General features: G+C 33.8%; 6 protein-coding genes across 6 annotated transcripts; 3 read left to right on the forward strand and 3 right to left on the reverse strand.

Annotated features, from left to right (window-relative positions):
- Nucleotides 1-313: 313 nt before the first annotated feature.
- TRIADDRAFT_59334 (uncharacterized protein) lies at nucleotides 314-5,041 on the reverse strand (the record flags this gene model as incomplete). Its single annotated transcript, XM_002115387.1, has 11 exons — nucleotides 314-438; nucleotides 553-675; nucleotides 770-879; nucleotides 960-1,134; nucleotides 1,373-1,558; nucleotides 1,849-1,936; nucleotides 2,040-2,116; nucleotides 2,184-2,427; nucleotides 2,540-2,673; nucleotides 4,213-4,240; nucleotides 5,030-5,041. The coding sequence occupies 11 exons, from the start codon at nucleotides 5,039-5,041 to the stop codon at nucleotides 314-316; spliced, it is 1,302 nt and encodes a 433-aa protein (XP_002115423.1).
- A 1,350-nt stretch (nucleotides 5,042-6,391) lies between these two features.
- On the forward strand, nucleotides 6,392-7,852 carry TRIADDRAFT_59335 (uncharacterized protein; the record flags this gene model as incomplete). Its single annotated transcript, XM_002115259.1, has 3 exons — nucleotides 6,392-6,477; nucleotides 6,922-6,965; nucleotides 7,632-7,852. 3 exons carry the CDS (start codon nucleotides 6,392-6,394, stop codon nucleotides 7,850-7,852), a joined length of 351 nt encoding a protein of 116 aa, XP_002115295.1.
- A 742-nt stretch (nucleotides 7,853-8,594) lies between these two features.
- Nucleotides 8,595-10,224, reverse strand: TRIADDRAFT_50702 (uncharacterized protein; the record flags this gene model as incomplete). The annotated part of the gene is made up of 7 exons (XM_002115388.1): nucleotides 8,595-8,682; nucleotides 8,791-8,914; nucleotides 9,167-9,282; nucleotides 9,423-9,546; nucleotides 9,673-9,827; nucleotides 9,897-9,980; nucleotides 10,148-10,224. 7 exons carry the CDS (start codon nucleotides 10,222-10,224, stop codon nucleotides 8,595-8,597), a joined length of 768 nt encoding a protein of 255 aa, XP_002115424.1.
- Nucleotides 10,225-12,198: 1,974 nt separating this feature from the next.
- Nucleotides 12,199-14,775, forward strand: TRIADDRAFT_29414 (uncharacterized protein; the record flags this gene model as incomplete). The annotated part of the gene is made up of 4 exons (XM_002115260.1): nucleotides 12,199-12,469; nucleotides 13,040-13,090; nucleotides 14,195-14,342; nucleotides 14,640-14,775. 4 exons carry the CDS (start codon nucleotides 12,199-12,201, stop codon nucleotides 14,773-14,775), a joined length of 606 nt encoding a protein of 201 aa, XP_002115296.1.
- A 1,639-nt stretch (nucleotides 14,776-16,414) lies between these two features.
- Nucleotides 16,415-17,752, reverse strand: TRIADDRAFT_38108 (expressed hypothetical protein). Its single transcript, XM_002115389.1, has 5 exons — nucleotides 17,674-17,752; nucleotides 17,139-17,308; nucleotides 16,792-16,909; nucleotides 16,622-16,676; nucleotides 16,415-16,511 (listed from the first exon to the last, which is right to left on the reverse strand). Exons 1-5 carry the CDS (start codon nucleotides 17,748-17,750, stop codon nucleotides 16,488-16,490), a joined length of 444 nt encoding a protein of 147 aa, XP_002115425.1. The 5' UTR covers nucleotides 17,751-17,752; the 3' UTR covers nucleotides 16,415-16,487.
- A 2,739-nt stretch (nucleotides 17,753-20,491) lies between these two features.
- On the forward strand, nucleotides 20,492-25,711 carry TRIADDRAFT_29181 (uncharacterized protein; the record flags this gene model as incomplete). Its single annotated transcript, XM_002115261.1, is given in 25 exon segments — nucleotides 20,492-20,576; nucleotides 20,793-20,914; nucleotides 21,096-21,141; nucleotides 21,597-21,652; nucleotides 21,782-21,847; nucleotides 21,919-21,998; nucleotides 22,074-22,164; nucleotides 22,254-22,361; nucleotides 22,460-22,552; nucleotides 22,637-22,729; nucleotides 22,794-22,868; nucleotides 22,952-23,029; nucleotides 23,049-23,130; nucleotides 23,211-23,272; nucleotides 23,353-23,489; nucleotides 23,577-23,680; nucleotides 23,798-23,895; nucleotides 23,975-24,039; nucleotides 24,107-24,198; nucleotides 24,287-24,755; nucleotides 24,819-24,867; nucleotides 24,965-25,065; nucleotides 25,144-25,241; nucleotides 25,345-25,475; nucleotides 25,625-25,711. The coding sequence occupies 25 exon segments, from the start codon at nucleotides 20,492-20,494 to the stop codon at nucleotides 25,709-25,711; spliced, it is 2,568 nt and encodes an 855-aa protein (XP_002115297.1).
- Nucleotides 25,712-27,466: the final 1,755 nt, after the last annotated feature.

Consider the following 27,466-nt stretch of genomic DNA (forward strand, 5'->3'; position numbering starts at 1 on the left):
GAGCTTGACATATTTACAAAAACCACCCTTACGTTAGTGCACATAGTTAGATTGCTAGCATTGTATTTTGTACTTTAGTTTTTGAGGATAGAGCTCAATAAACTACTTAGAGTTTGATGAATATAAATTTTCGGATTCGATATAATTCGTTTGAAGTAAGAGCTAGTTTTCATTATTTGTGTACAACACTACAATGATATTTTGCATAATTTCTTTAAGTGAATAGTAGGATCATAGACCTTGGCTGCATCCTACATAAGATAATAGCTTTTTATATCAAGAATACTATAATCAAATTCTGAGGCACCAGAAATCAGTCAGCAGTGGGAACTGTTGAATCTTGCTGCGTTGTAGTTTCTGAATCGAAATTTTTCACGAGAGTTAAAGATCCTTGGTTGTCTTCTGTCTGTTCATAGAAATTACTTTCTTCTAAATCTTCTAAGGTGCAAAAATAAATGTGAGTTATACCTACAATCAAATCTAGGTAATGTCAAACTCTGCTCAATAATAAATATATAATTTTTATTATTTCACAAAGATTTAACATTTAACCTGTTGATCCCTGGTGATATAGGTCATTCAAGATAATTTGTTCATCGCATGCATAGTTATCAGGTTTATGCACATTAGGTACACGCAGACCAACAGGAAAGCGAGAGCTGAGACTACCACCAGCTATGTTGTAACGTAAGGAAACAGTTAATGAAGAGTGTCCAAGTCCGAATTGGAATCTTAGCAAAAATCAGATATTATTGAGAAGACAGTTTACCAATCACATTATTATTCAGAGGCTCTGATGGATTAAGAGGTTGTGCCCGTTCATATGGATTCAAATGAGCATCAACCTCATTCTCATCAAGAAATCTGTCCATGTAGTCGCTGCAAATAAAGATTTCTTAAAATCAACATGCAAAAGTAATTTAATCCTATTAGTTAGACATATAGAACAGTAGACTTACGTGACACCAGGCTGAAAATATCCTTTCCTTTTTCCGTTATTTAACTGCATAGTAAACGCATCATAGCGTTCTGTCTTTTTCCATAGGTAATAGAATTGTACGATTTCACCAACAGAGCGCGTCGGTAATAAGCTTTGACGAATCTGATAGAAGTTCTTCCCACAAAGTTTCAACCCTGTTCACAGAAAATAGGCCAACGTTACATTTTTTTCTGATAAATACTACATGTACTATTACTTTACTATATCATATTATTCATAAAATTTAAATTTCTTATGACCGTCTTCGAATTTACAACATTCATCTTCAGACCAAAAAGGTGCTATGATAGGTAGGTGGTACCAATATTAGTATTAGATGTTATAAACCTAAGTAATTCAATTGTATATAAACCCTTGTACTAAAATTCTTACTTGAATCACTTAGACATTCTCCAGTAAAATGTTCTTTATGATTAATTGCTTTATCTACATCAAAATTGTTTTGGAGCAAAATGAACAGCGCTTTATCATCGTCTTTATTATGATTGCCTAATGGCAAGGTGGTGATGCCTTCAACATCAGGGGATGGCTGGCAATATTTTGAAAGATATTTAACCACTATCACATCCAAAAGACATCATGAAATTAGAATTTAGTACCTTCCAGTTAGTAATAAATAGTTCACAACTGCATCAGAAGCATTACCTCTATCCTCCTCTATGTTGTCGGGCGTCCACAATAAAGTATCTGATAGCACCGTTGAACATAAATACACACACACAATAGATTTGTTAGTTCACGTATATGATAACAAAAAGCTAGAAAAGAGGATTATACATTAATGCTTCTCCATTGTTACTCAGTGCCAGCAACAACACCGAGCAACAGATACTCCAATATTAAAATACCTCCTAGTGCTGGGTGGATACTCTTTTTATCAGATTTCAAGGTATACTCAGGTATTTCGGCTTGATACTCAGGGCCAACACGAATTTCCTGTTGAAATACGAACGAATCCAGGCATGAACAAACGTACGATGCGTACCGTAATAGAGTATATGTAAGATACTTGAAAGTATCTTATCGACACTTCACTGACCTTCTTCCACTCCAACGGTTCGTAGTCTGAATCACTTTCATCGGATTCATCACTGTTGGCATCAGCTTGATTATACACTAAAGCCAGTTAGATGTCTTCAGAATATTCAATAAAGCTACGATTGTACTGTTAAAAGTCACTTACTGTTAACTAAATCTCGGCTATCGGAGCCACTTCCACTACCAGCACTTTCTGATACATATTCATCATCGTTGTCCCTTTTCCGTTTCTCGCCAGTCTTAATTTCAGGTTCATCTATTTTATGGAATGATGCCGTAACAACGCCTTTCTTATCCTCCTCTCCAGAGCTTTCGTCTTTCTGCTGTGATTTAGCAGTCTCGCCGTATCCATACATAGCCATTAATTGTTCTAGTGGCATGTCTCCTTCCTACAAGCGTTAAATCGTTGATGTTATAAAATCATCGGATAGCAGTTACAAGTTGGCTAAGAAGATTACTGTAATTAGCATTTTATCAGCAACTACTCATCACGTAAATTACTTCTTCAAGTAGGGCCAGTTCTTCCGCCTGAGTATCAGCATCAACATCGTCTTGTAATTCCTCATCTTCCATTGTCTGTTCATCATCAAAGTCATCCATCATCATCTCAACCGTAGGCTCGAATTCATCGTCGCCTTAACAACGAAAGCAATAAAATCATTAGATGTCGTTAAAAGTAACTAATTACGATCTGTTTAGTCACATCATAAATCATTTAGATAGCCGTTACATGAAAACTATGGCTCGTTTTAAATTTTTACATTTAAGTTAACAAAGATGGATATTATATTTTAAGCCAGTCAATAAATGGTGATATGAAAAGTCTACGCATCAAGGATATTATAACGGCTAAATGAGCGTTCTTTCCTTTAGACTTTATTCTCAGTAAGTTAGCTCTTAGCTATAAATACTTAACTAGTAAATAAAGCAACCAACGGCAATGAACCTTATAACAGAGCTAATAAAAATAAATCTGTGGGTATAATGCACTTAATTATCCATTACAGTTATATCAAATTTATATGCAGCAACACGTGATGTTTTGATAATTTAAGAAAGTAAAATAATGTCAAAATTGTATCAATATAGGTGATATTGCTGGGTTAATGAGATAAATGCTTATTTGATGAGTTCCAAGTATAAGAGATTCTGAAATAATTTATAATAAAAATTTCAACAGTTCGCCCAATGACAGGATATAACCATTTTAACTAGTAATACATTAATACTTTGTATAAAAACGGACGATAGCCAAGTACAGTATGTTCCAGTAGGTTTGCAAATGACGATTTCGCAATGAGTATGCTGTTATGCATATCTATATTAAGCATGATTGTAGTATTTATTGATCTTTTTAGCAATGCGAAATCTACCAAACTATATCAATTGCGAAGTACCGTAATTACTTCATAACATATGCGATTAATCAAAGATTGCAATGGAGCGAATTCACCCAATTATTATACTTTGTAATAAAGTAATATGATAACTTTTACATTATTACAAATATTAGCATGTTACATAGTGCGAAGGGCGCGTAAATATGAAAAAGTAATTCCAGCCAATATAGTGAATTTAAGAGTTTCTGTCAGATATAAATAAAAACATTTATCATGTTAAACGAGGTAAACTTTTAAGATATTGGATTCTTTTGAAACAGAATATACTTTTATTGTAATCAGTTACTCACAAATTTGCTTGTTTAGTATATAACTAGCTAGGAAAACTTTACTTTTACGCCGATAAATAATTTTTGGGGAATAGATTGAATATTACTGTCTAAGAGTTAAAATCTGCTTACTGTTTCTCTTATTTATAGTGGGTCATAACGAATCCAGATACATCATTAGGTAAATTTAGATAACATGGTGCTATGGATGGTTTTAGCTATACTGAGATATAGCACTAAGAAAAGATTAAAGGGGACTACAACGTTTTGTGCAGGCTAAAAATTTTATCAATAGTAATCTTGCATACAAGGACAGTCTTAAAAGATATATGTACTTCAGTTGAAGCATTATACATTAAATAGGAGCTCATAATGATTGTAGAGAGATATTTTTGACTTAAAAATCATCAGAGAGCAGTCTTAATAAAAATCAAACGAAAACTTTTTAAAGGAAGAGTTGCTAGCAATTATTGATTAAACACGTTCAAAAGTATTATATTACTACCTGTGGGCAGAGTTTCCGGGGATACATCCTATAGAGAAATTATTTTAATACATATATCAGTAACATACTCATTCATTTTACTTAAAAGTAACACTCATGAATGAAATACCAGTATTAAGATGATGTATTCAAAATATAAAAAAAATTTAGCACCGTAGGCCTGTACAACGATTGGTATCAATTGTATTCAAGAAATATTTAAACGTTAGCTAGTAAAAATTGAATCATTAGCGCTGATAATTTGCAGAAATTTCATGAATTGATACCGATCACGAATTAGGGGATCATAGAATGGCTATAGCAAGGGAAATTTATTACTTTTATGTTACTATAAATGCCCAGCTCGCTACTGATAAACTAGGTCGAGTCTAAAAGTGAGAGTATTCAATCTAGATTAAGCTCTTGTATCCTTCCAATACTAATATAATACTGCAGCATAGACCGAATGATATCTATTGAAAGAATACAGTAGAGATTCGATTTAGAGGCTATTCTAGTATACGAATTGGTCTTCTACGGAGGAAAGTACAAAATTTTACTTGTACGATAATTGTACTAAGTCTAGATAGAAATGAGAAATTCGGCGGGCTAGTTATCTCAGCTGTTGTCGTCCGTCACTACAGCGACAGAGTTGCGCCGAAAATACTTCGATTCATAATTACATTAAAATATTATTAATAAAACCGAATATACATAGCAGTTTAGTGAAAAAAGTTTGAAAAATAACCAATTTAGTGTGTAAAGTGGATTATTTAGTTTTACCATCTCAAATTGGATACTTGATAATTCATTAAAATACTACTAGCAACGGAATTACCTTGTTCGCCATCTTCTCAGTTGTCGAATTTCCAGCTTGACTGATTTACAGTACAGTACAGTACCGTCGATGAGTTTTACGCTTGCGCTGTACCGTACACGGTACCGTACAGTACAGCACAGTAGATTCTAGAAACAGTACTGTAGTACTGTAGAAAAGCGTGTAAAACAGATGTCATTTAGAAAGAGATAAAGTCTTAACATTGCATTGCAAATCCGCGCCTCGTCTTGCGACGTTTATTTTACACATACCTTTCACCAAAATGCATAGAGACAAAAGCCTAGCCTTACAGTATTTAACTTTAACGCCTCTTGCCTACAGTATACAGTACTGTACAGTACTGTAAAAGTGCAGTACTGTACTGTACAGTATTAATTGGAAACTAAAGACTGTACTGTACTGTACAGTACATACTTATTGCCTCTTGCCTACAGTCTGAAAGTCCAGTACAGTATTAATTGGAAACTAAAGACTGTACTGGACTTATTGCCTCTCGCCTCTAAAAGTCCAGTACAGGATTAATTGGAAACTAAAGACTGTCCTGTACTTGATGCATCTTGACTATAAAAGTCCAGTACAGGATTAATTGGAAACTAAAGACTGTATTTACTGTACTTATTGCCTCTTGCCTACAGTATAAAATTTCAGTACAGAATTTTTAGTTGGAAACTAAAGACTGTACAGTACTGTACTTTTGCCTCTTGCCTCTAAAAGTCCAGTACGGTACAGTATTAATTGGAAACTAAAGACTGTACTGTACAGTACTTATTGCCTCTTGCCTTTAAAAGTCCAGTACAGTACAGTATTAATTGGAAATTAAAGACTGTACTGTACAGTACTGTACTGTACTGGACTTACAGTACTGTATTGCCTCTTGCCTCTAAAAGTTCAGTACTGTACACTGTACAGTACAGTACAGTACTTATGCTACAGTATCTCGATGGAAAAAAAACACTGTACAGTACAGTACAGTACAGATGATACAGTCTTACTTATGTGATAGTACTGTACTGTACAGGGTACACTGTACTGTCCAGTACAATACCGCACAGTACAGTGTACAGTAGTGTAAAATAAGAAAAAACCTGTACTGTACAGTTCTGTACACTGTGTACTCTACTGTTCCTTGCACTGTAGAGTCAGTTTACAACTAGCCAACAAATTTCTCAACCATCAACACTCGTTTCTTTTCAGTCAGCACCACGTTCAATGGGACAGCATTTGTATTCCCGCAGCCTGTGAAGGTGATATGCAAAAAATTCCTCTTCACTCATATCAAGGACAATAATTATTTAAAAGTAGCATCCAAGGATTGCCTGTAGGCTCGACAAGTTGTAGTGGTTTACATACAGTATACTGGCAATGACGCAAGCAGTGGACCAAATCAATGATATCCTAAGGCTTCTAAATGATTTGGATACGGAAATCGATAAATTCTTTTCCTCCATGTAAGTGCAAATAACAATTTCCTCACTCATGTTCGCTATCCACACAATCAAACACTCTCTATCATAAAAGGATCTCTATGCATAACTCTCTGTTGATGTATAATTCCTTTTAAAAATCTTGCAATCAACATAATGTATTGCAAAATACTGCTGCATACTGAAATTCCACGTAATACTATTACCGATATCTATGCTAGAAAAGATCTAATATTGCATGATAGTGATATCTTCAGATTGGTTTTACATCATTGTAGGGTAAAGTGCTTACTCACTACGTTTATTATTTTATTGTGTGGCAGCAATATACTCTGGGTAAAATAACAATAGACCTGTGCTGCGTAGAATTTTATTCAGTTCATTTTATAAATTTCTGAGCTGCTTGTTGCTTCCTTGGATTATGGCTTCATGACATTTCAGGTTTTGTGTTATGATTTATTCTTACAGGCAGCAATCATGCAGTGTGAGGTACACCAAGACTGATATTGATGGTAAGAGAACTTATATATTTTATTATTAACCCATTGTCCATAGAAGCAGTATGATGGATTATGTTGGCATTTTGATAAAATTACATGTTTTGCTTTGCAAGGACGTACTAGTTTTGAAGCTAATCAATCAATCACGCACATACTACTAAAAGAGAGTACAGCATAACAAAATTGAGTTCAGTATTGATGTGCATTTTTGCGCATTCAAAAGTTGTGAGTATGACTCCTGTGAAGATGGTTGTTAATAATAATGATCAACCGTAAATATACTCCAATAATTAATGAATATAAACTAAATAGCTAAGGGACTGATAGACCAGAGTCAATTCAGCAAATTGTGAATATCATGGATTTATTGATTTACTCAATGACTACAGTTGGAAGAATTCGGTAAATGCTATAGGATAATTATTCATTTATTGAATGCCGTCGAGTTTTAATAGAAAAAGCTATTTCATATCTCGAATGATGCTTTCAATTGGGCATTGCAAAGATAATAATCAACCGGATATATTGTTAAAATCATATCAACACATCGTTGATATTAGTCAACTAATGTAAGGCACAGGGGCTCTGTTAGTGTTCATATCTGCTTAATTATTCCAGATATAAATAATCGATTTTCATTGATCAATAACGTATTATGTAAATTCTTATCGGATAAAGGTGATCTTCAGGCCTTACTAAAGATGCGACAAGACATTGAAAGCAAAGTGAAGGAATATGGGCTAAATTGTGTTCCACTAGACTGGCCAAAAAATGCGAAAGAAAAAGATTTATTGGCCGGTATTAAGCAAGAAGCAAGTGTATTAAGAACAAATAACACTAAACTTCAAGATAGCTGTAGCACCATTCATAACATCGTAGCAAATCAGAGAACAGTATAATAGGCATATTCGGATTGTGAACGCTGTATGAATCTTTCAATAGTCATAATGATGCTTATTCTCGATGAATAGGATTAATTATGTCGTACTAGCATTGGCAAATTATGATCGCAATTAGCTTGTTATAAATAAAATGTCTTTTATAGTCGGTCCTGTGAATTTGTCAATTAGTTACCATTGACTGCTATTGTCAGTGCATTACGTGTACGTAACAATGAATCCTGTCATGAAGCCATGAAGTGTACGTAAATTTCAGATACTATCTGAAACAATTCTGTAATTTATTAACTTTAAAAAGCTGTCTCCGTAATTTTCATGTGATTCGTGTTAATATCATGCTTTCCGTACTGTGCTAAAGATCATAATGATTGCATGGTATGTTTGTATAACTACTGTATATTATGGTTCATTTATCTATGCATACAAATAAGCTTTCTCATATAAGTGAAGAGTAAATTTTTAAATTCGTCATTGATTTAATGGCAGTTTCATAACAGAACATTTGTAAGTTATGAATTTGGATTGCTATATTTGCTTGTAAATATGCCTGCTTAAGTAAGACATATAATGTATCATAGATAGCATAAATACGTACCGTTAGTTTAGGCAATTCGTAGATACTTTTATATGATTTATATACTATGGTATACTATGTTGACTTCGGTTGCGAATCTGCAATTAAAATATTGGTATTCCTTATCGTTATGCCATGGATGCATCATATAATTAATTATATTAATTGTCAAGTTATAACGGTAAAATAAGATGACCGCAGTTCTTCACCTTTCATGATCGGGTGCGTGGAAATAAGAATAACCATCCGAATTTTTCTATTGAGTAAGAGAATTCAAGTTCAGTAGGATATTCCATTTAGACCCTAATTTTCTACGACCTTGAGTTTTAGTTTATAAAGAGCAAAACGAATACAGTAATATTACCTAGTACCCATTTCTTCTTCGTAAGTTAAATTTCGAAAGTAAACATTTGGTATGAATCGATAAAGTGTTAAAGGCAAATCTTCCGGAAAGTTAATTTCATGATAAATAACATTAGCTGGAGAATCTAAAATAACCGCGGATATCAAATACTTAGGGCATGCTATACACTGGAAAACCTATTGACACTAAAGTTTGTCACTAACACTAAACATGCGTTGACAAACTATATTCAAAATTTCGGTAAGCTATTGGTTGTAGATAAGTAGTTATATTATTTATAACTTGTATAGACTTTGATTATCTCCATATTGTTATTTAATTACACTGCTTCTTATATTTCCAAAGTTAAATGTAGGAAAAATTATTACGCGATTACTTTTGGATTGGTTATTAATGTATTGACCAATAGCCATAGGATTTACTGGATTTGATGTCAGCCATGTTATATCGTTCAGTATATGATGCCCTAGAATATCGCGTTTTGTGCAAGACCTAGAATACATACATTACACGTAAAAGTAGATAAGATTTAAAGCTAAGAATCTTCTTTCCATGGTTACGGCTTAATAACATACGCATAAATGGAATTTATGCACAGCTCTATTTACGTGTTTCGTATTAGACTGTCTTACATATAAACAGCTTTAGATATGCCATGATCTTTGCCATCAATTATTGTTCCATCAACACATCGAAACATGAAGGAATTCCGTATCGACTGAAATAGCATCGAATCGTGCGACTGATAAATTGTGCCTATCAGAATATAAAATCCTGTAAACTATAAAAGGCTAGAGCATTATGTTGTAAAGCTATTCCGCAGCTGTCAGGCCATGATAGATCGCACTGCAATTCGATCTAAATTTAAGGCTAAAAATATACCTGGATATAAAGCTACTACTTTGCCAGGTGGTATATACCCATCTGAGACATAAACACCTATTCCTTTATCTTTTGTTTCTTTGCGAGCGATGGTAAATCCGCAAACATTCATCATTATCATGCTAGCCGCTTGAGAGTCCATCGCCAAAGACTCGCTGTCATAATTATGACGATATTTTCTTATGTCAATCTTTTTTACTGCCGTATCCAAACGATAAAATAACTCTTTTAGAGTGTTACAAATTTCATTTTCTTTAACTTGTAATCCTTCAGTACTTGAGTTTTCCTTGGGAATGTATTTTATTGTCCTTCGCAAAAATACAAGTAGACCCAAGTGTTATATTTATAAAAGATCGATATTAGAGCTCAGCTGCGTCCAATGCAAGCTAATAATAAATATATATATATATACGAGTATATACCGGTATAACATACTGCATAAATAATTAATTAATTAATAAATTAATGAGCTCACCTATCTTTCAATTTCCATATTAGGTACGGTACGAAGCGATACTTGTAGTTTTGCCACCACTTTAATACCTTCTGCATACGCTGTAGTTAGTGTGTGCACACATGCATATATATACCTAGTCACCAATTTATGCGTTTATGCTGTAGTACTATGCAATATGTATACAGGATTAGCAGCTAATTAGATATTGTGCAGCAGCATTGATGCTATTTTCAACTACTGTATTGCCTGTTGCCCGAACGAGAGCTTTTATGGAAAGGAGATGCTTACAGTACTGTGCAATATACTGTACAATGTGGCCCTTCGTGTTACTGTCGATTGTATAGCACTGTACAGCACAGTGTACATGCACTCACTCCCTGATATACAGTAGTACTGTACAATTTAGACTGCATTCAAAAATTAATTTTATTTTAAAATGAGCAATATATTTCCCAACAGCTTAACGCTTTAGTGTAGTAGCAATCTGTTGATATAAATTCGACAGGAATTCTATTTACTAAAAGTGGTCTATCTACACCTGTTAAGCCATTTTTTGTCACTTTTAAAAATGGCGTTGTGTCAGTATTTGAAACGGCGAAAGTTCACTTACAGCAAATAAAATTCTTGAGGAAATTATATCAAGAGACCATCACTTATCGACTGTATACTAAACTGTGAAGCTGTTAGGAGCTTGAGTTAACCTTTAGTAAATGAAATTGTTGAAGAAATTATATCAAGAGACCGTCACTTATCGACTGTATACCAGTGTTCCATACAATCCTATTGTTGATTGTTTAATACTTTTCATCCTCCATTATGTATACTAAACCATGAAGCTGCTAGGAGCCTCAATTCACTTTTAGTAAATAAAATTGTTGAAGAAATTATATCAAGAGACCATCACTTATCGATTATACTGTATACTAAACCGTGAAACTGTTAGGAGCTATAGTTAACCTTTAATAAATAAAAGTCTTGAAGAAATTATATCAAGAGACCATCACTTATCGACAGTATACTAAACTGTGAAGCTGTTAGGAGCTAGAGTTAACCTTTAGTAAATGAAATTGTTAAAGAAATTATATCAAGGTCTCTTTAGACCATCACTTATCGACTGTATACTAAACTGTGAAGCTGTTAGGAGCTTGAGTTAACCTTTAGTAAATGAAATTGTTGAAGAAATTATATCAAGAGACCATCACTTATCGACTGTATACTAAACTGTGAAGCTGTTAGGAGCTTGAGTTAACCTTTAGTAAATAAAATTGTTGAAGAAATTATATCAAGAGACCGTCACTTATCGACTGTATACCAGTGCTCCATACAATCCTATTGTTGATTATTTAATACTTTTCATCTTTAATTATGTATACTAAACCGTGAAGCTATTAGGAGCTATAGTTCACTTTAGTAAAAATTGTTGAAGAAATTATATCAAGAAACTATCACTTATCGACTGTACACTAAACCGTGAAGCTGTTGGGAGCAAAGTCATTTTTTAAACTTCAAATTTTAATTTAATTTTTAATTAAATAATATAGTCTACTGTACCGTAAAGCCAGTATGATACCGCCAGCTTTTATATGGTGGCATTACAGAAAACAGACATGACAGACGCAAGATGTTTTTGAAAAAAATCTTTCCAAAAGTTCATACCATAATGCTAGGTTACTGGACGGAAGCCCTACATCAATAATACTGTAGCATGCATCGCTCCATTATCCATACTGTCTGTAGTTGATGCCTTTTCTAGGGTAAAATTGTAGTTGAAAATTCCAATATTTAATGAAGTGTTGACAGAATTGAGACCGCAATTGGTAAGGTGGTCTTCTCTTCCTGTGGCTACAAATTAACACTCTAGACGTAGAATACAAGTAGTAATAGCTAACATTATTATCATTTTGCATTGGGGCACGGTATGCTAGTTGTAATAGCGTTATCATAAAGTACAGTATTGGAGTACATCTAGTTAGTAGCTTTATGTACTAATACTGTACTTACATAGCTTGATTTTTTATTATCATAATATATTTACTGCCATGATCGTTTGTAGAACTTTAGTTCCCCCGATGCATTTCTTACTCCGGACGTTAATAGTATTTGTAGTTGGTGTGTTGCTTTCCCTTGCACTGTTAATACTTCAAATTGAACGTAATGTGGCGTTATTTCCGCCCGGTGTCTTGTCTGATCTTTCTTCTATACCTTGGTGGGTGCCAATCTCGTGTGGAGCTGGTGCAGCAACAATTGGGCTATCGCTGCCAAAGATGGACGAATGGTTTCAGAGAAAATATGATTATCATCATGATCAAGTCGAATGGGTCGGTGTACTGCGATGTGTAGGTAAGTTAAACTCAATAACTTATCAAGCGACTTATAGTCATAATAATGATGTTTTAATGAATTATAAAATACTGTACGATCTTCGTTGTAAGGATTATCGCAAACTCAAATTCGATCAGGAAATGGGTGCTTTATTGCAGTACATATTTCAAGCTCTCGGATTTGTAGCTATAATTGATAGACATCTAGGATTACATCAAACATAATAGGCCTTGGACCAAAACCTTCATCAAATGAAACTTTAACAGTAGAAATGGATAGTATAGAATCTGAAATGATCATATATATCCGAGATTCAGTTGATAATTATAATTATAATCAGACTACTTGCATGACTGTCATGATGGAATGTCTGTCCTGCGTTTTTTACTATACAGTCACCAGCCATAATACCCTAATGTTAATCATACGTTCGTTCATGGACTAAAGTACAATAATGATGGTCAGGCAATTGCACATTTAGTATAATATAACTGGTTAGAATTAGGTACTTATCCATGCAAAAGGCAGCTTTCCACGTTGATCTGTGGCTAATCAGCGGGTTTAATTGATCGTTTTCTTGTATTTTAGGAATCTTTGTCGGGATAACATACGCTAGTACCCTGGCTTATAACTCTGTAAGTTTCACACCAACAGCAAATCATTTCTTGATCAATTTCTTGCAAATTATCAACAGTATAACGCCATTCAAGTCGATGATGTGGACAGTACAGTATTGTATTCATCAATGATCCCTTAGTTTATTGTTCACTTTCTACATCTTACGTTATGAACTTATTACAAAGTTATTGATGTATTCTTGTAGCTACTCGCCAGCATGAGTGACCATCTTATTACCAAGTAGTAAGTCTTCAGTTGCTACAGTTATTACAGTAGTAGTTGATGTACAATGTACATTATTGGTGCTTAAAATATTGTACATTAAATTATAGTAAAGTGCCAAACGTGGTACTTACTGCATATAGCTAGAGATGCGTATATTCGGCACTATATTGATCCAGATATGATTTATTCTATCTAATTAGCGAGAGCGAAGAGTTGTAATCAATGGCAATTCTAGGAGTCATTGACAATGACTAATGCAATTTTTAATTGACATAAGAATTATTACTTACAAAGTATAAATTGTGATTCAAGTGTCTTATAGTAGTAAAACACAGTTTAATTACTGTCATATGTACGTCCTCAACACTAATCTATACCGACTTTTGGATAATAGCGTACAAGAAATCACTGCATAAATACACAAATTAGCATTTCAAATGTTGTACGCGCACAATGTACAGTACATAACTCTTCTCATTAAAGTAATAACTATTAAGTAATCTATTCAAAAGATGGGTGCAATATCCACCCAATGTTGATCAAATCTTGAAATACAGACGTGGGTCAACTGATTTTATTCGAGATAATACATTGAACACTTTAATATTACTATACGTGTATTTAACTAACAGTGGTTTTTGTTGGTACCATAGAACAGTAAATAATAATACATTTTATGATGTAAGAAATTTACTTCAGCTGCTACCTTATCGCGGTTAAACTAGATTCTGTGCTGGTGCACTATGCTAAATTTATTATTTCAGACAGTTAATTTAATTCAAAACGATTGATGCATAATTTTAAATACATTCAAAATTGATGCGGTTACATAAACTGGTTTATACGCTGATGCATTATATCATTTTGGGATCTTGTTTTCGCAGGAAATTCAAATAGAAGTTGCTAAATTTTCAGTATCACTTTCTTTGATGGCTATTGGTCAGTGGTGGTTATTCGATAGATCTGTAAGTGGGTTTGTTCTTGGGGTGGCAGTTTCTTTTACAGCTACTGCAGTAACTCAAATTATTGTCCACTATGGAATATTTAGGTGAGTTCTATTCATGACTTGAATAAGTCGGTGTCTATAACACCGAGTGTAATAGAAGGGTATTCTTTTGTCATAGTATTTCTTTGCTTAAAAGAAGAATACAATAAATAATTGCTTGGTTTTCGAATATAATGTTGTTGAGCTTCTTCACTGACCCTATACACCATATTTTTCTTTATTGGTCATCTTGTCCAATGCCTTTACTGTATCACTACTAGGAGATGTTGTTTAATTGTTGTTTAATACCGCTTACTTTGTAAGTCATCTTAATTATATCCTCTTCTTTGTATTGCATAGCTTTTCCAAGCCTGATTTTCTTAGTATACGGTCTTGGCTACCTGGAGTATTTTTTTCTGCTACAATTGCTATTGGTAGCTTAGGACGACAACTAGCGCAGGTAACGTTCCACTTAAGTGTCTATCAGTTTCAGTAAATGACGTTAGATGAGATTATTACTGTGTATTATATAATCTATTACGAATTCCCAATGTATCTGAAGTACTAAATTATGACTGTATTATTTTACTACACAAGACGAACGAAGCCATACATTAAAAGAAAGATTCATCTTAAGGATAATGAAATTGCTTACATAAACATGTTTTGCAGCTGGAATTCGAGGAACTGTTTAATTATATAATATAAACATGGCTGGCTTCCTCATTCACGAAGTAACGACTGTAACGTGCTTCCTGGGAATACGAACAGATTTCATTATAGGGTAATAGATGTAACTAATTTTCAACTTAGATGCAATGACAATATTAACTTAATGTAACTAACGTGTTGAATGCTATAAAAAAAACTACTACCAGTATTCTAATCTATAATATCATATGGATGTTCTGAAAATGTACATAGTATCAACAATCGGCGAAATGTCATTTCAAAAGGATTGAATTTACTTTACTAAACCTAATTCAATTGGAAGATTTTTATTTAGGTGATTAAAATTAATTATTTCTATTGTTGTTGAATTTATCTGGATTGCATAATAAGAGAATACGTTGCTGACATGATGTTGTTATCGTGGGATCGATTATGTACGTACATTGCATTGTACAAAATAATAAGGGCATTTGTGAACTTGTAAATTGATATCGGATCCTTAATAATAACTACAAAGCTGTGTTAACTTCCAGGAATAAAAATGACACAATTTTATTTAGTTAGCTAGCTTTTATGAACCTAGAGCGTTAAGCGATGAAACTATCCCTGAGGTATACCTGTAAAGATATTGTGTGTTATGGAAATTTCGTAAAATTAACCTTTCAATAATAATGATGAATCAATAGGAAATGCATGATAGCAAACTTTATATTCATATATCAAAAAATAGCAGATTCCCAAGCCAGGATACTGTACAGTATACGGTAATACTGTACGAATAATATTGATCATGCTAACTCCATTCGCCTTCTTAGTTTAGTAGCTGCATAATGATCTAAGTCGTAGACTCATAGGTATAATCATGAACTGGAAAAGATTTTCTTTCCCACTTGATACTCTATGGTAAGAGACAAAAGTACCTACTCGAGTACTTTTTATAATACTGTACTTCGATGTGGCAGGAATTGTACTGAGAAGTGAGTTGCACGATAGCACTGTCAAAGTAACTTTAAAGGCAGTAGTGCATAAGAGAGTATAAAGTGCAGGACATTTACGACATGCATCGTAACAGCATCGACCATCCATTTATGTGCATACAGCATTGAACTTGCACTTTCATTTAAATGATTGTAATAATTATATCAAAATTTCATGGGATGCGGTTTGTAGATAATCATTAAAATTAGTTCGCATATTACTGTATACCCGTGATATCGTGGGAGTTCAGACATCATCATTCAGAAGTTTATGAAGTTCTTTTGCAACCTATACTTTGCGGCATAAACCGGCCAAAAACTAAATTTCAAGTAACCTATTTACCACATATCAAATCGGCGTCATATCCATACACCTCTGGTCTTACATAAAAAATTAGGATGGCACTGTATCTTGTAGATCGAACCAATCAACAAGGCCTAAACAGTATCCGTGCACAATAATAATAGTACGTACAGATAAGCAATCTTTCAAATTTACACCCGTTTATTTCCGATGCTTTACAAATTGATATTACACATTATGTTAAGACGTTACTGTTCACGAGCTTTTCTTTTGTGCTACCTAAAATAAAAGTTTTAAATATCAAAATTCAATTTGATACCTAAATTTAATTTCTTAAAATTGTAAGATAATAGTATTCTTAATTTTGAATAAAGCAATAGAAGGCGAACCTGAGCAGCAATACGGTCTAAATCTCTTTGTCCACCTGAAGTAATGTATCTACCACTAATAGGAAGGAATGAAATAATGTCAATTTGTGGTTTATTTGCGCTATGCTGTATATTACAGTATTATGACAGAAAGCGCTAAAATGCCTACGTTAACAGTACGAGTATCTTACCTAGCATCTGCGACTTTCTGGATAATCTTCATGCCTTCTAGGGATTGTAGAACAGCACGAGCAACTCCACTAATACCAGGAGAATAATGACAGGGTCTTGAACCACGTCGTTTCTTAGCTGTAAGTTGTAAAAGTACTACGTTACTATTATGTGCTATAGTCATAATCTGTACGAATTACACCAAAGTGCATTATGTCACAATTGTTCATTAATTTCGGATGCTAATACAGTATACTGCTGTGTAAACCGAACGAAAAATAGGCTCGAAAGGGTCGTGTAGAATCTCATAATGCATTGCTTTGGTCAAATAACACTTCTTAATTAAGATGAAGTAGCGCACACTGACCTCCGTACTTTCTTCTAATTCTACCAACACCTTGGCCGCCTTGAAGATAGATTCTTCTAGCTACAGCGGCAGCCCTGATGTAATACCAATCTGGATCATATGGAGCTAATTCTTTGGAAATGTTAGTTTTGGCTAGGTCAACATGATCTGGTACATTTAATTTGCCTGATCTATTAAAATTTAAATTGATAATATGATGTATTACAAATTAATGTTGACAGTAAAGTCAAAAAGGATTATTGATCGACACACTAGTAATGCGAACCTACGGTATGTATTATTAATGCTTACGTATAACTATAAGTTTAAGGCATGGGTTGGAAGCTGTTTATCTCTATGCTAGAGTTAACAAGCGAAACTACGAACAGAGCTAGAGACAGCCTACTGAACAGCGTTTAACCTCACAATAAAAACGGTACACGCATATAAATATGATGACTAACTGGTGCAGAATACTAACTGCTCAATTCACACCATTTTAGGCCACAACTATGGTATGTAACTACCATTCAATTATAACATTCAATTATCATACTTTTTCAAGTAGGCCGCAAAGGCTTTGACAAAGTCGTGAGGACTGACGTCCTTAACAGTTACACCACCAGAAGTCATCTATTAAAGAGAGCAAAATAAAGCCATCATGAAAATCATTCCAGAGTAACAAGGTTGCTAAGTAAGTATTGAAACAGTATGCACTGGTATACTGTGTAGCACACTGTGTTGTAATCGCTCTTAAAAATTCGGTCTCCATTTTAACATTAGCAAAAAAGAATAGAACTTTATACGCTTATTATTGCCATAACGAAAACACCAGAAAGACTATGAGCATGTCAAGAGTGCAGTCGCCTGAACGCGGTCCACAGCATCGCTAGCACTATCGTAGACGCCTGACTGAATTGGCTATTACTTCGCAGCTGTGCATTGAGAAGTTCACGGCATTCGCAATACTGTACTACTAATTTCTGCTTACAAGAAGTAACGACAACCAATAAAAGAAGTAGAACTACTATAGAAGCGAAGCCCTACGGATGAAATCGAGTCGATTTACTACTCTAAAAGTATCAGCATCATGGATCAAGTTGAAAGCGCACAAATACGATTTTCTTGTAGTCTAACGTACAATATCAGAAGCTAATATATCATCAGTTTTACACGAGTAAAACCCAGATAAACAATCTCAATCGGAGTGTATCTACCATAAAATCTTATGGACATAGTTAACTTGAAGACATGTGTAAATTGCACATCAATCTATTGGCAAATTTTAAACGATAGAAGAGCAAAAGCCTAAAATGATGAATCTTTCCGAATCTACACGTGGTTCGCCATCTTACCTTGCCACTCGTCCGTCACAGAAAAGGAAGGTAGAGGGGCGGCCTATCGTCTTTATCAGGGCGTCGATTCAGTACATTACGATGCCGTGCAAAGTGCAGTACAGTACTGTACGCTGTACAGTACTGTACTGTAGGTCAAATGCATTCTGTGATACAGTACAGTACTACCGTACTGTACTGTACAATAAGTACACTGGCCAATGGTACGGTAGTAATGTACTGTACCGTACTGTACTGTACAGTTTTCGAGGTCGTCAAGGTCTGGTCTGGGTCCTTTATTTACGCACAGTGTACAGTACAGAGCCCAGTAGCGTGCTGTACTGTACTGTACATTTCTCTTTATTTTACCGTACTGTACTGTACAGTACTGTACAGTATGCAAACAGTCTACTGTAGTGTACAGTACTGTACTGTGCAGTTTTCGAGGTTGTCAAGGTCTGGTCTGGTCCTTTACGCACAGTGTACACTGTACAGTACAGTGTACAGTATACAGTAGTGTCCAGTACTGTACTGTACTGTATAGTACTGTACAATACAGTATAGTGTCCAGTACTGTATTGACACTTCTGTTGTTTTACTCATTGTACTGTACAGTACAGTGTACTGTACGTAAAATTCACTCTGTGATACTGTACTGTACTGTACACTGTAGTACTGTACACTGTACACTGTACAGTACAGTACAGTCAGGTCTAACAGTACTGGACTTAAGAGCAAGTTTAACTTTCTAACTTTACCAGATTCAGATTTTTCAGAATCTCTTCATCAACCTAATATATCATTCTATTATAGCTTTACTATATTTTTAAAGAATAATATTGCCCGAAAGTGACAAAATGTTATGGTACACACTGTACAGTATACAGTATTATTGTACAGTATGCCAACAGTCTACTGTACAGTACAGTACTGTACACTGTACAGTACACAGTATAGTTTTCGAGGTCGTCAAGGTCTGGTCTTGTCCTTTGCGTGCAGAGTACAGTGTACAGTGTACAGTATAGTGTCCGGTACTGTACTGTACAGTACACTTCTGTTGTTTTACTCACTGTACGTACTGGACAGTGTACAGTACAGTACATATGCCAACTACAGTACAAATTAGAGGTACACTACAGTACTGTACTGTACCTAAGTGACTGGTAACTTTCAAATTGAATGATAAAGTGCACTGTACAGACGGACAACCGCTTCATCGTCATACTGTACTGTACGTATGAGTACGATAGCTTGAACCAATTCACTCCAACCCCCCCCCCCCCGCACAAAAGCAACAGTACCCGTGGTAATTTCAAATTTTTTGCACCACTTTGCCTAGCCTTCCTGTTTGGCAACGTTGCATTAGTTTGGCAAGTATAATTGGTAAATAAATACTCGGAGAATAATTAAAAGAGAATTCAATTGCAATAATTTCTGTCATTATTTCTGTTTGACCTATAACCAAGATTATTATTGTCATGCCTGCGTCATTTTTCCTTTAATTTCTGTTTGTTCATTGATGCACACTACTGGGTCATGTCGTCATTCAACCCGCCAATTTTAAAATGGAGAGTCAGTAGTATTTGCAGTACAGTAAAGGCAATTTTATTGATTGAAATTAATGTTGAACTGCATCCATGTCGAGGATGTTGTTTAAGCTATACTATCTACTAGGTATTGAATTGAGAGTTGTAAAACAGTAATAACTATGTCAGAGATTGAAGATGTAAATAATTTCATGACGGTTGCTAAAGACGACGTCGTTGACTGTATCGTCATACAGTTGTATAGTACTACAGCAGATCGTTTATTATTCCCATTTCACTCATCACTATTAGAAGTGATTGGCAATTGATCTAGCAATAGCCAAACAAAGATAGTAATCGTGTTTGAGTGACATGGAATCAATATTTCTACATATTACGTCTTCACATATTGGATATTTTACTTCCATTCTAACGGTTTAATATTATGAAGACTTATGACGATGTCATTCCTCAATCTTGTAGTATAAAATAGAAATTGGAATAGCGATCAACTATGGAAGTCAACGATGAGACATTACGTCGATTAGCGCAATGCCTTCGCCAGACATTGGATCCCTCTGCGTCTGTGAGAAGACCAGGTGAACAATCACTTACTTATTATATAAATAGAGAGAGAGAGAGATACCAATTGGACTACCTTGGCCAGTGCTGTTGATAGTCAGCCATCATGACGTTACATTGTTTGAAACATAATTCAAAAGGCATACTTGCAATTTTCAAATTACTCTTTCATCTTATAATTTAATGTATTTTTTTCGTCAACTACTTAGCTGAGCAGTCGTTAGAACAGTTAGAATCCAATGCTGGATATTCGCTGTTACTGCTACGCTTGGTGGATAACAATCAGTTAGAAATGGAAGTTCGAATTGCTGCTACCATTGCATTCAAGAACTTTATTAAGAAAAATTGGCGAATTGTAAGTCTGTAAACTATCTTATACAGTACACCCAAGACTGTAGTCGTTCAATATCTTATTAGTAATTAAGTGTCGCTACGACTAGTAATATGATCAGTTTTGTATAATTTCTTAGCAATGAATGGTAAGATTAGCTTTATGGACTAAATAAGCTACAATTTATGCTTCCCTTTTACGTTAGATCGAAGATGAACCATCAAAGATTAATGACAACGATAGACAGACAGGTATATAGGCTAATGAAACCACTTGATCAGTTGTAATTGCTGATCGAATAAATTTCAATCTGTGACTACATATTAACAGTACAGTATTTAATAAAAAGTAAAAAAACGAACCTTGTGATAGTTATCTTAATTAACGAACCAATGAACTTCAAAACTACTATTTGAGATACTCATCCTTTTTGCTCAAAAGTACTTTATCTTCAGTTAATTCCTATTACATTAATAAATTATTAAACAACTGGTTATTACCTATTTGCAACCTTAATCGTAGCGCGCTTTAGAGAAGTGCTACACGAGTAGCAATATCCATGTCGAAAATTTTTTTATCATGTAATGCACTCACACCGGATTTGTTAGAAATTATAACAACTGCCTTATAGCTAATAGGCTTCTTCTTATATACGTATCATGGCTAGCAAAGCAAAATAATTAACAACTACACTTGTGATTCATAGTTAAAAGTCTAATCGTAAATCTGATGCTAAGTTCACCCGAGATGATACAACGCCAGGTAAATGCTTTTCGCTAAGTTTTTGGAACGATCAATAGTTATAATATTAATTAAAAGTAGGTGTTATATAAAGAAAATTGACAATACCAATAATTATATTAGTAATTCTTATTTGTATTACGCATTTAGCTCAGTGATACCATTAGTATCATCGGCAGAGAGGATTTTCCTGGTAACTGGCTTGGTTTGATGCCGGTTAGTACTAAAATTTTTTGTCGAACTAATTTTTGAATCGGATGGTTTTAAAGCTACTTTACGATATATAGGAAATATTGGAAAAGATTAAAAGCAATAATCTGAATGTTATCAATGGAATTTTACGGACAGCTCACTCATTATTCAAGCGGTAAATGTCATTTGTTCTTATATATGATTATTTTAATCAGTTATCGTAATAGGTTGTAAAATTTCCAAAATCTAGATATCGACACGAATTTAAGTCTAATGAGCTCTTTGCTGAGATAAAATACGTATTGGATTCCTTCGCTGAGCCATTAACAGTATTATTTCAGGTAGACAAAGAGTTATATTATGATATGAACAATTGCAAACTGTGTCTTCACTGCCTATGCTTATTTATTTCAACTTCCCTTCAATTTAGGCAAGTATGGAGACCGTCAGAGGTAACGTGGATGACCCAACTATTCTGCAGCCCGTGTTCGAATCATTAACACTTATGTGCAAAATATTTTATAGTTTAAATTATCAGGTAAGGGCATGAATGACGATAACGATTATTGATTCTAATTTTGATCTTATAACCTGCGACTTCTCATTCCTAACGAGTCTGATTTATTAACGCTACAGGATATACCGGAGTTTTTCGAAGACAATATGAAAACATGGATGGATAGTTTTCTGTTTTTGCTGACGACCAGTTTTCCAAAATTACAGACAAAAGTTGGTAGATTTTTAATTTCTTTCAACACCAGTCTAGTAGTATTCATTAATTAGATATTTTCCTGTCAAATTTGCCTATTATAGTCCGACGACATTGCCGGACCTATTGAAATCGTTCGATCTCAAATTTGTGATTCAGTTACTTTGTATGCCCAAAAATATGATGAAGAGTTTCAGGTAATGATTAGAATGTTTTTATTGACTTGCTTGTTTCATGCTAAAACACGAAATCTTTCGATAGAGCTATTTACCGGCTTTTGTTACTGCCGTGTGGACACTACTTACCAACACTGGAATGTTGGCGAAGTATGATTTGGTAATGGTTATTTGCAGTGATTGACATGTATTTAGATAGGATTACTAATAAATTAATTACCGAATCGCTATTTTAATATACAGCTTGTCAGTAATGCTATCCAATTCCTAACAAGTGTATGCGAAAGAGAAAACTATAAAGGACTATTTCACGAAGAATCAGTTTTGATTTAATTTCTAGCATGGCAGTACTGCAGTTAATGAACTAGTTAATATAGTTGACTTTTTTACAAGTCAAGTAATGCCCGAATTGGCATCGACAGGTACGGATAGAATGAATTATTTATGGCAGACATCCACTAATGTCAGGCTTTATACTTGCTTATATATTGTAAATTATTAGATGAGTCCAAAAGTGTATTGAAAGCCGATTCCATCAAATTTATTATAACTTTTAGAGGCATGGTATGTAACATAAAGCATAATACTTACAATTCACAATGGATATATGCAACCAGTGTTATTCTTCATTTATATGTTCCCAGTTGCCTCCTAAGTATGTGATCGATTGTATACCGATTCTGGTAACTCACCTACTAAATGAAAGCATTGTCGTTCATTCGTACGCGGCATTTTGCATCGAGAGAATTTTTATGATTAAGAATGCTAGCGGTGGAGACTTGTTAGTTGATACTAATTCCTTTATAATTTGTATGCATTTATCTGACATATTTTGAAATGACTATAACGTTTTTCGTAATTGCTTCAGGATTACAGTAAATGATGTACAATCAATCCTGCAGCAGTTAATTACCAATCTTTTTGGTACTTTAAGTATAAGTGGGTCTGAGGAGAATGATTATGTCATGAAAGGTATCGCAGGAGTGCATATATATATATATATATGTAATTAGTTTAAAATGAACTACAATCTAACAACACCTTAGTAGCGAGTAGTAAAGTATGCTGTTTTTAATTCTTGACTATTAGCGATCATGCGCGCCATTTCATTAGCGAAAGCTTCTATCATTCCACTAGTTCCAAGAATTTTACCATTGCTAACAGAGAAGCTACGAGTTGTTAGTAAGGTAAGCCAATCTACCCTTTGTAGACTAGGTTATAACGTTTTCAGAATGTACTGTAATATATTTTACGTTACTGTTATAGAATCCACGACGACCACAATTTAATCATTATCTTTTTGAGACTATCTGCTGTATTATTAGGTTGGTGTATACGTATTTATTTGAACATGTATAGATAGCATGTCCGTATTATGACCGTAATTCTCGAATGTAGGTATACATGTAAAGAACAGATCGACACTATAGGATCTTTTGAGGGTTCACTCTTACCAGTTTTCCAAGAAATTTTACAGCAAGATGTTTTGGGTAAATGATATATTGATAACTGCAATAGCCTGTTGATTATTAGTGAGATTACGCGTGTAATTAAAGTCATAATTTTATCATTCTTTAGAGTTTTTGCCGTACGTCTTTCAAGTGTTATCTCTGCTTCTGGAGCTTAGGCAACCCCCTACTCCAGATATGTACTTGGGCTTATTTAGCTGTTTATTAAATCCAGTGTTGTGGGAACGTCAAGGAAATATACCTGCTTTAGTGCGACTTTTACAAGCATATGTTATGAAATCTCCGGCAAAAATTGCCACTGCTGAAAATTCTCTAAATGGTGTGCTTGGAGTCTTCCAGAAATTAATTGCCTCGAAATCTAATGACCATCATGGATTTTACTTGTTGCAAAGCATTTTAGAATTTATGCCTAAAGATGTTGTTGATAGATATATGCATCAAGTTTATCTACTGTTATTTCAGCGCTTGCAAAAATCCAAGACTACAAAATTTGTTAAAGGTTTTATAGTATTTTGCTGTTTATGTCTCACAAAAGGCGTTGATAGTCTGATTGAATTGGTCGATTCCATCCAGCCGAAGTTAGTATATTGCTGCAGCGTTGTAAAATTGCTGAACTAAAGCCGTCTTTATTTTTGTCTTAGGCTTTTTGGAATGGTTATAGAGAGATTATTCCTATTAGATCTTCAAAAAGTGGGATAGCCATCTGATAATTATATTAAGATATTTATATAATCAACCTATAAACTACATGAAATAATGACAATAATTCGGTTCTATCTTCAACCAGGTTGATGGTGTAATTGAACGTAAAATATGTGCTGTTGGAATATCTAAATTACTTACGGAATCTTCCAAGACTCTATCGGAAGATCAATACCTTTCGTATTGGTAAGTGTCTCTAATTGGTAAACTTAAAAATTATATGCTTCCTATTAAGTTAACAGAAAGTATTCTCTTATTCCTCAGGCCTAATCTTCTGCAAGCCTTAATCAACTTCTTTGAAATCCCAAGTGATGATACATTGCCAGATGATGAACACTTCATTGACGTAGAAGATACTCCCGGTAATGATAGGGTTGATACGACTGATTGTTATAGTGAAGATCCTATTGATGAATGCATCATTTATTATTTAAACATAAATTTAAATGCAACGATTTGCTATAGGTTATCAGGTTGCATTCTCTCAACTGATCTTCGCTGGTAAGAACGACTACAATCCAGTTTCCGATATCGGTAATCCGAAGCAGTTTTTAGCTATTGCTCTTAGTAGATTATCGAATAATCACCCAGGAAAGGTAAATCAATTGTTCGCTGCTGTAGCTTTGTAAGGATTTAATGTATTTACTGATTCTAAAATAGATAATGTTATTTAATGTCATTTAAATATATTTATGAAAATTTGTTTACTTGTATCAAACAAATCTATAATTTGCTTGAACTTTAGATTATCCAATTAATTAATCAAATGAATGCAGAGGCTCAAAAATTTCTTAATAACTATCTTCAAGCGTCTGGCGTAACAATAAGCTAAGATCGAAACTGTAAATGATACGAAAATTTGGTAATTAGAACGATTAGATGTACAACATCTCTTTGACACTATTAAGCCTTCTAAATTGGTTATCAGTCGGGCGGTATTACCATGGAAGCAATCACGTTTCATTTTGCTTAGTAATTTTTGTAGCTATTATTCAATCTTATACCAGAATCGGGATATTGCTAAAATGATAATAAAGACAGGAAAAATCCGAGATCTTGTTGCATTGCATTCTTTCCTCAATTGGTCAGTCGTTGACCGTTGTTAACACAATATAAAACGTACTGTGTGGGTTTTCACTAGATGTTTTGTTATTTCAATAACATTCAAATATTGATTACTATATATAATTATCTAATTAATAAGTATAATAATAATAACAAGCAGACTTATAATATGATGATATCCGAGTACTAAGATATATAACTTGAAGGGTAATATTTGCAACAACAGCCTAGAAAATCAAACCAAAATTTACTCATAAAAGAAGAATTGATAATCGTAGTCCATAAACTTACGAGCGAATGTTGTTAGAGGATATGCGTACATGGAACAGAGAAATGGGTTAATTTTACAGTAAGATTCGAATGAAACCTGGTAATTCCTCAACTGATTCGCGTTCAACGCTAACGTTGGAATTAGCTTTAGACTTGCATAATCAAAGCAATAGGTATAAAGATGTGCGAATAAATACGTATATTTGCAAGTACCTATGCTATTTATAGTTACCAATAGAGATGATAAATGTTTGTCGTTTGCCACCGTAAACTTCATTAACCAGATCGTAAATTAAAGACAGTAGACAGGTAATAACAAAGTTATAAATAATAGATAATGATGTTAATTATTAATAAAGTAATACAATTTTGGTAATATAAGGCTGAAAGCTTGATTATATTAGATTATACCGGTAGTTCACAGCACGCTTAAATACTTAAATTATAATGATTCATACGAACATAACTCATATATTGCGTTCTGTGTATAATATAATCCCTAGCATTCTTAAAGCAACCAACACGGTAGGCATACTAATTTATATTCTTAAATGACATTGAATGTAGTTGACAATAAATTAATTTATTAATAAATATTTTATATGAAATCGTAAATAAAAAATATACACCAGATAGGATTTACCAGTGTTATAACATTATCATCGAAATGATTTAGCTTTACTGCCGATCATTACACGTACAATGTAAGTCGTACATGCGTTTTACTATATATTAGAATTATTATCGACTATTTTCCTAAAAATTGTTTCCATTGTGAAGAAAAAGGTCTGGAATAGATTTTCAATTCTGCTCGCGATGTCAAGATTGATGATTAAGGTGCACATCAAAGTTTTATAATCTGATCCTTTCAAACTATAAACATTAATACAACTCATTTCTACTCGTATGTTGTGTTTAATCCTTCATAAGATTCTATTCTAATTTAATGCTGACGCTTTAAGAGTTTTCATGTGCTTTCGCTCACTTACATAACGGCATAGTTTGCGATCAAGAAATGATTGATGCTTGTTATCATTGATTTAACAAATCTAAGCTATTTTTTTAATTTTAAACTTATATTAAGATATCTTATCGCTTCAATATTCCTATATATTGACCCTGCAATACTTCGAAAATTAACTTTGTAATGATTTATCGGTTACTTTTTTAAATACGAGAGATAGTGTGGCACTAATTAAACTATATAAAGAATAGACGATATTTCTAAAACCTAAGCCATATCAGTTGTTGT

Source organism: Trichoplax adhaerens, genomic scaffold, assembly GCF_000150275.1.
Source record: "Trichoplax adhaerens TRIADscaffold_10 genomic scaffold, whole genome shotgun sequence".
Classification (NCBI taxonomy): domain Eukaryota; kingdom Metazoa; phylum Placozoa; class Uniplacotomia; order Trichoplacea; family Trichoplacidae; genus Trichoplax; species Trichoplax adhaerens.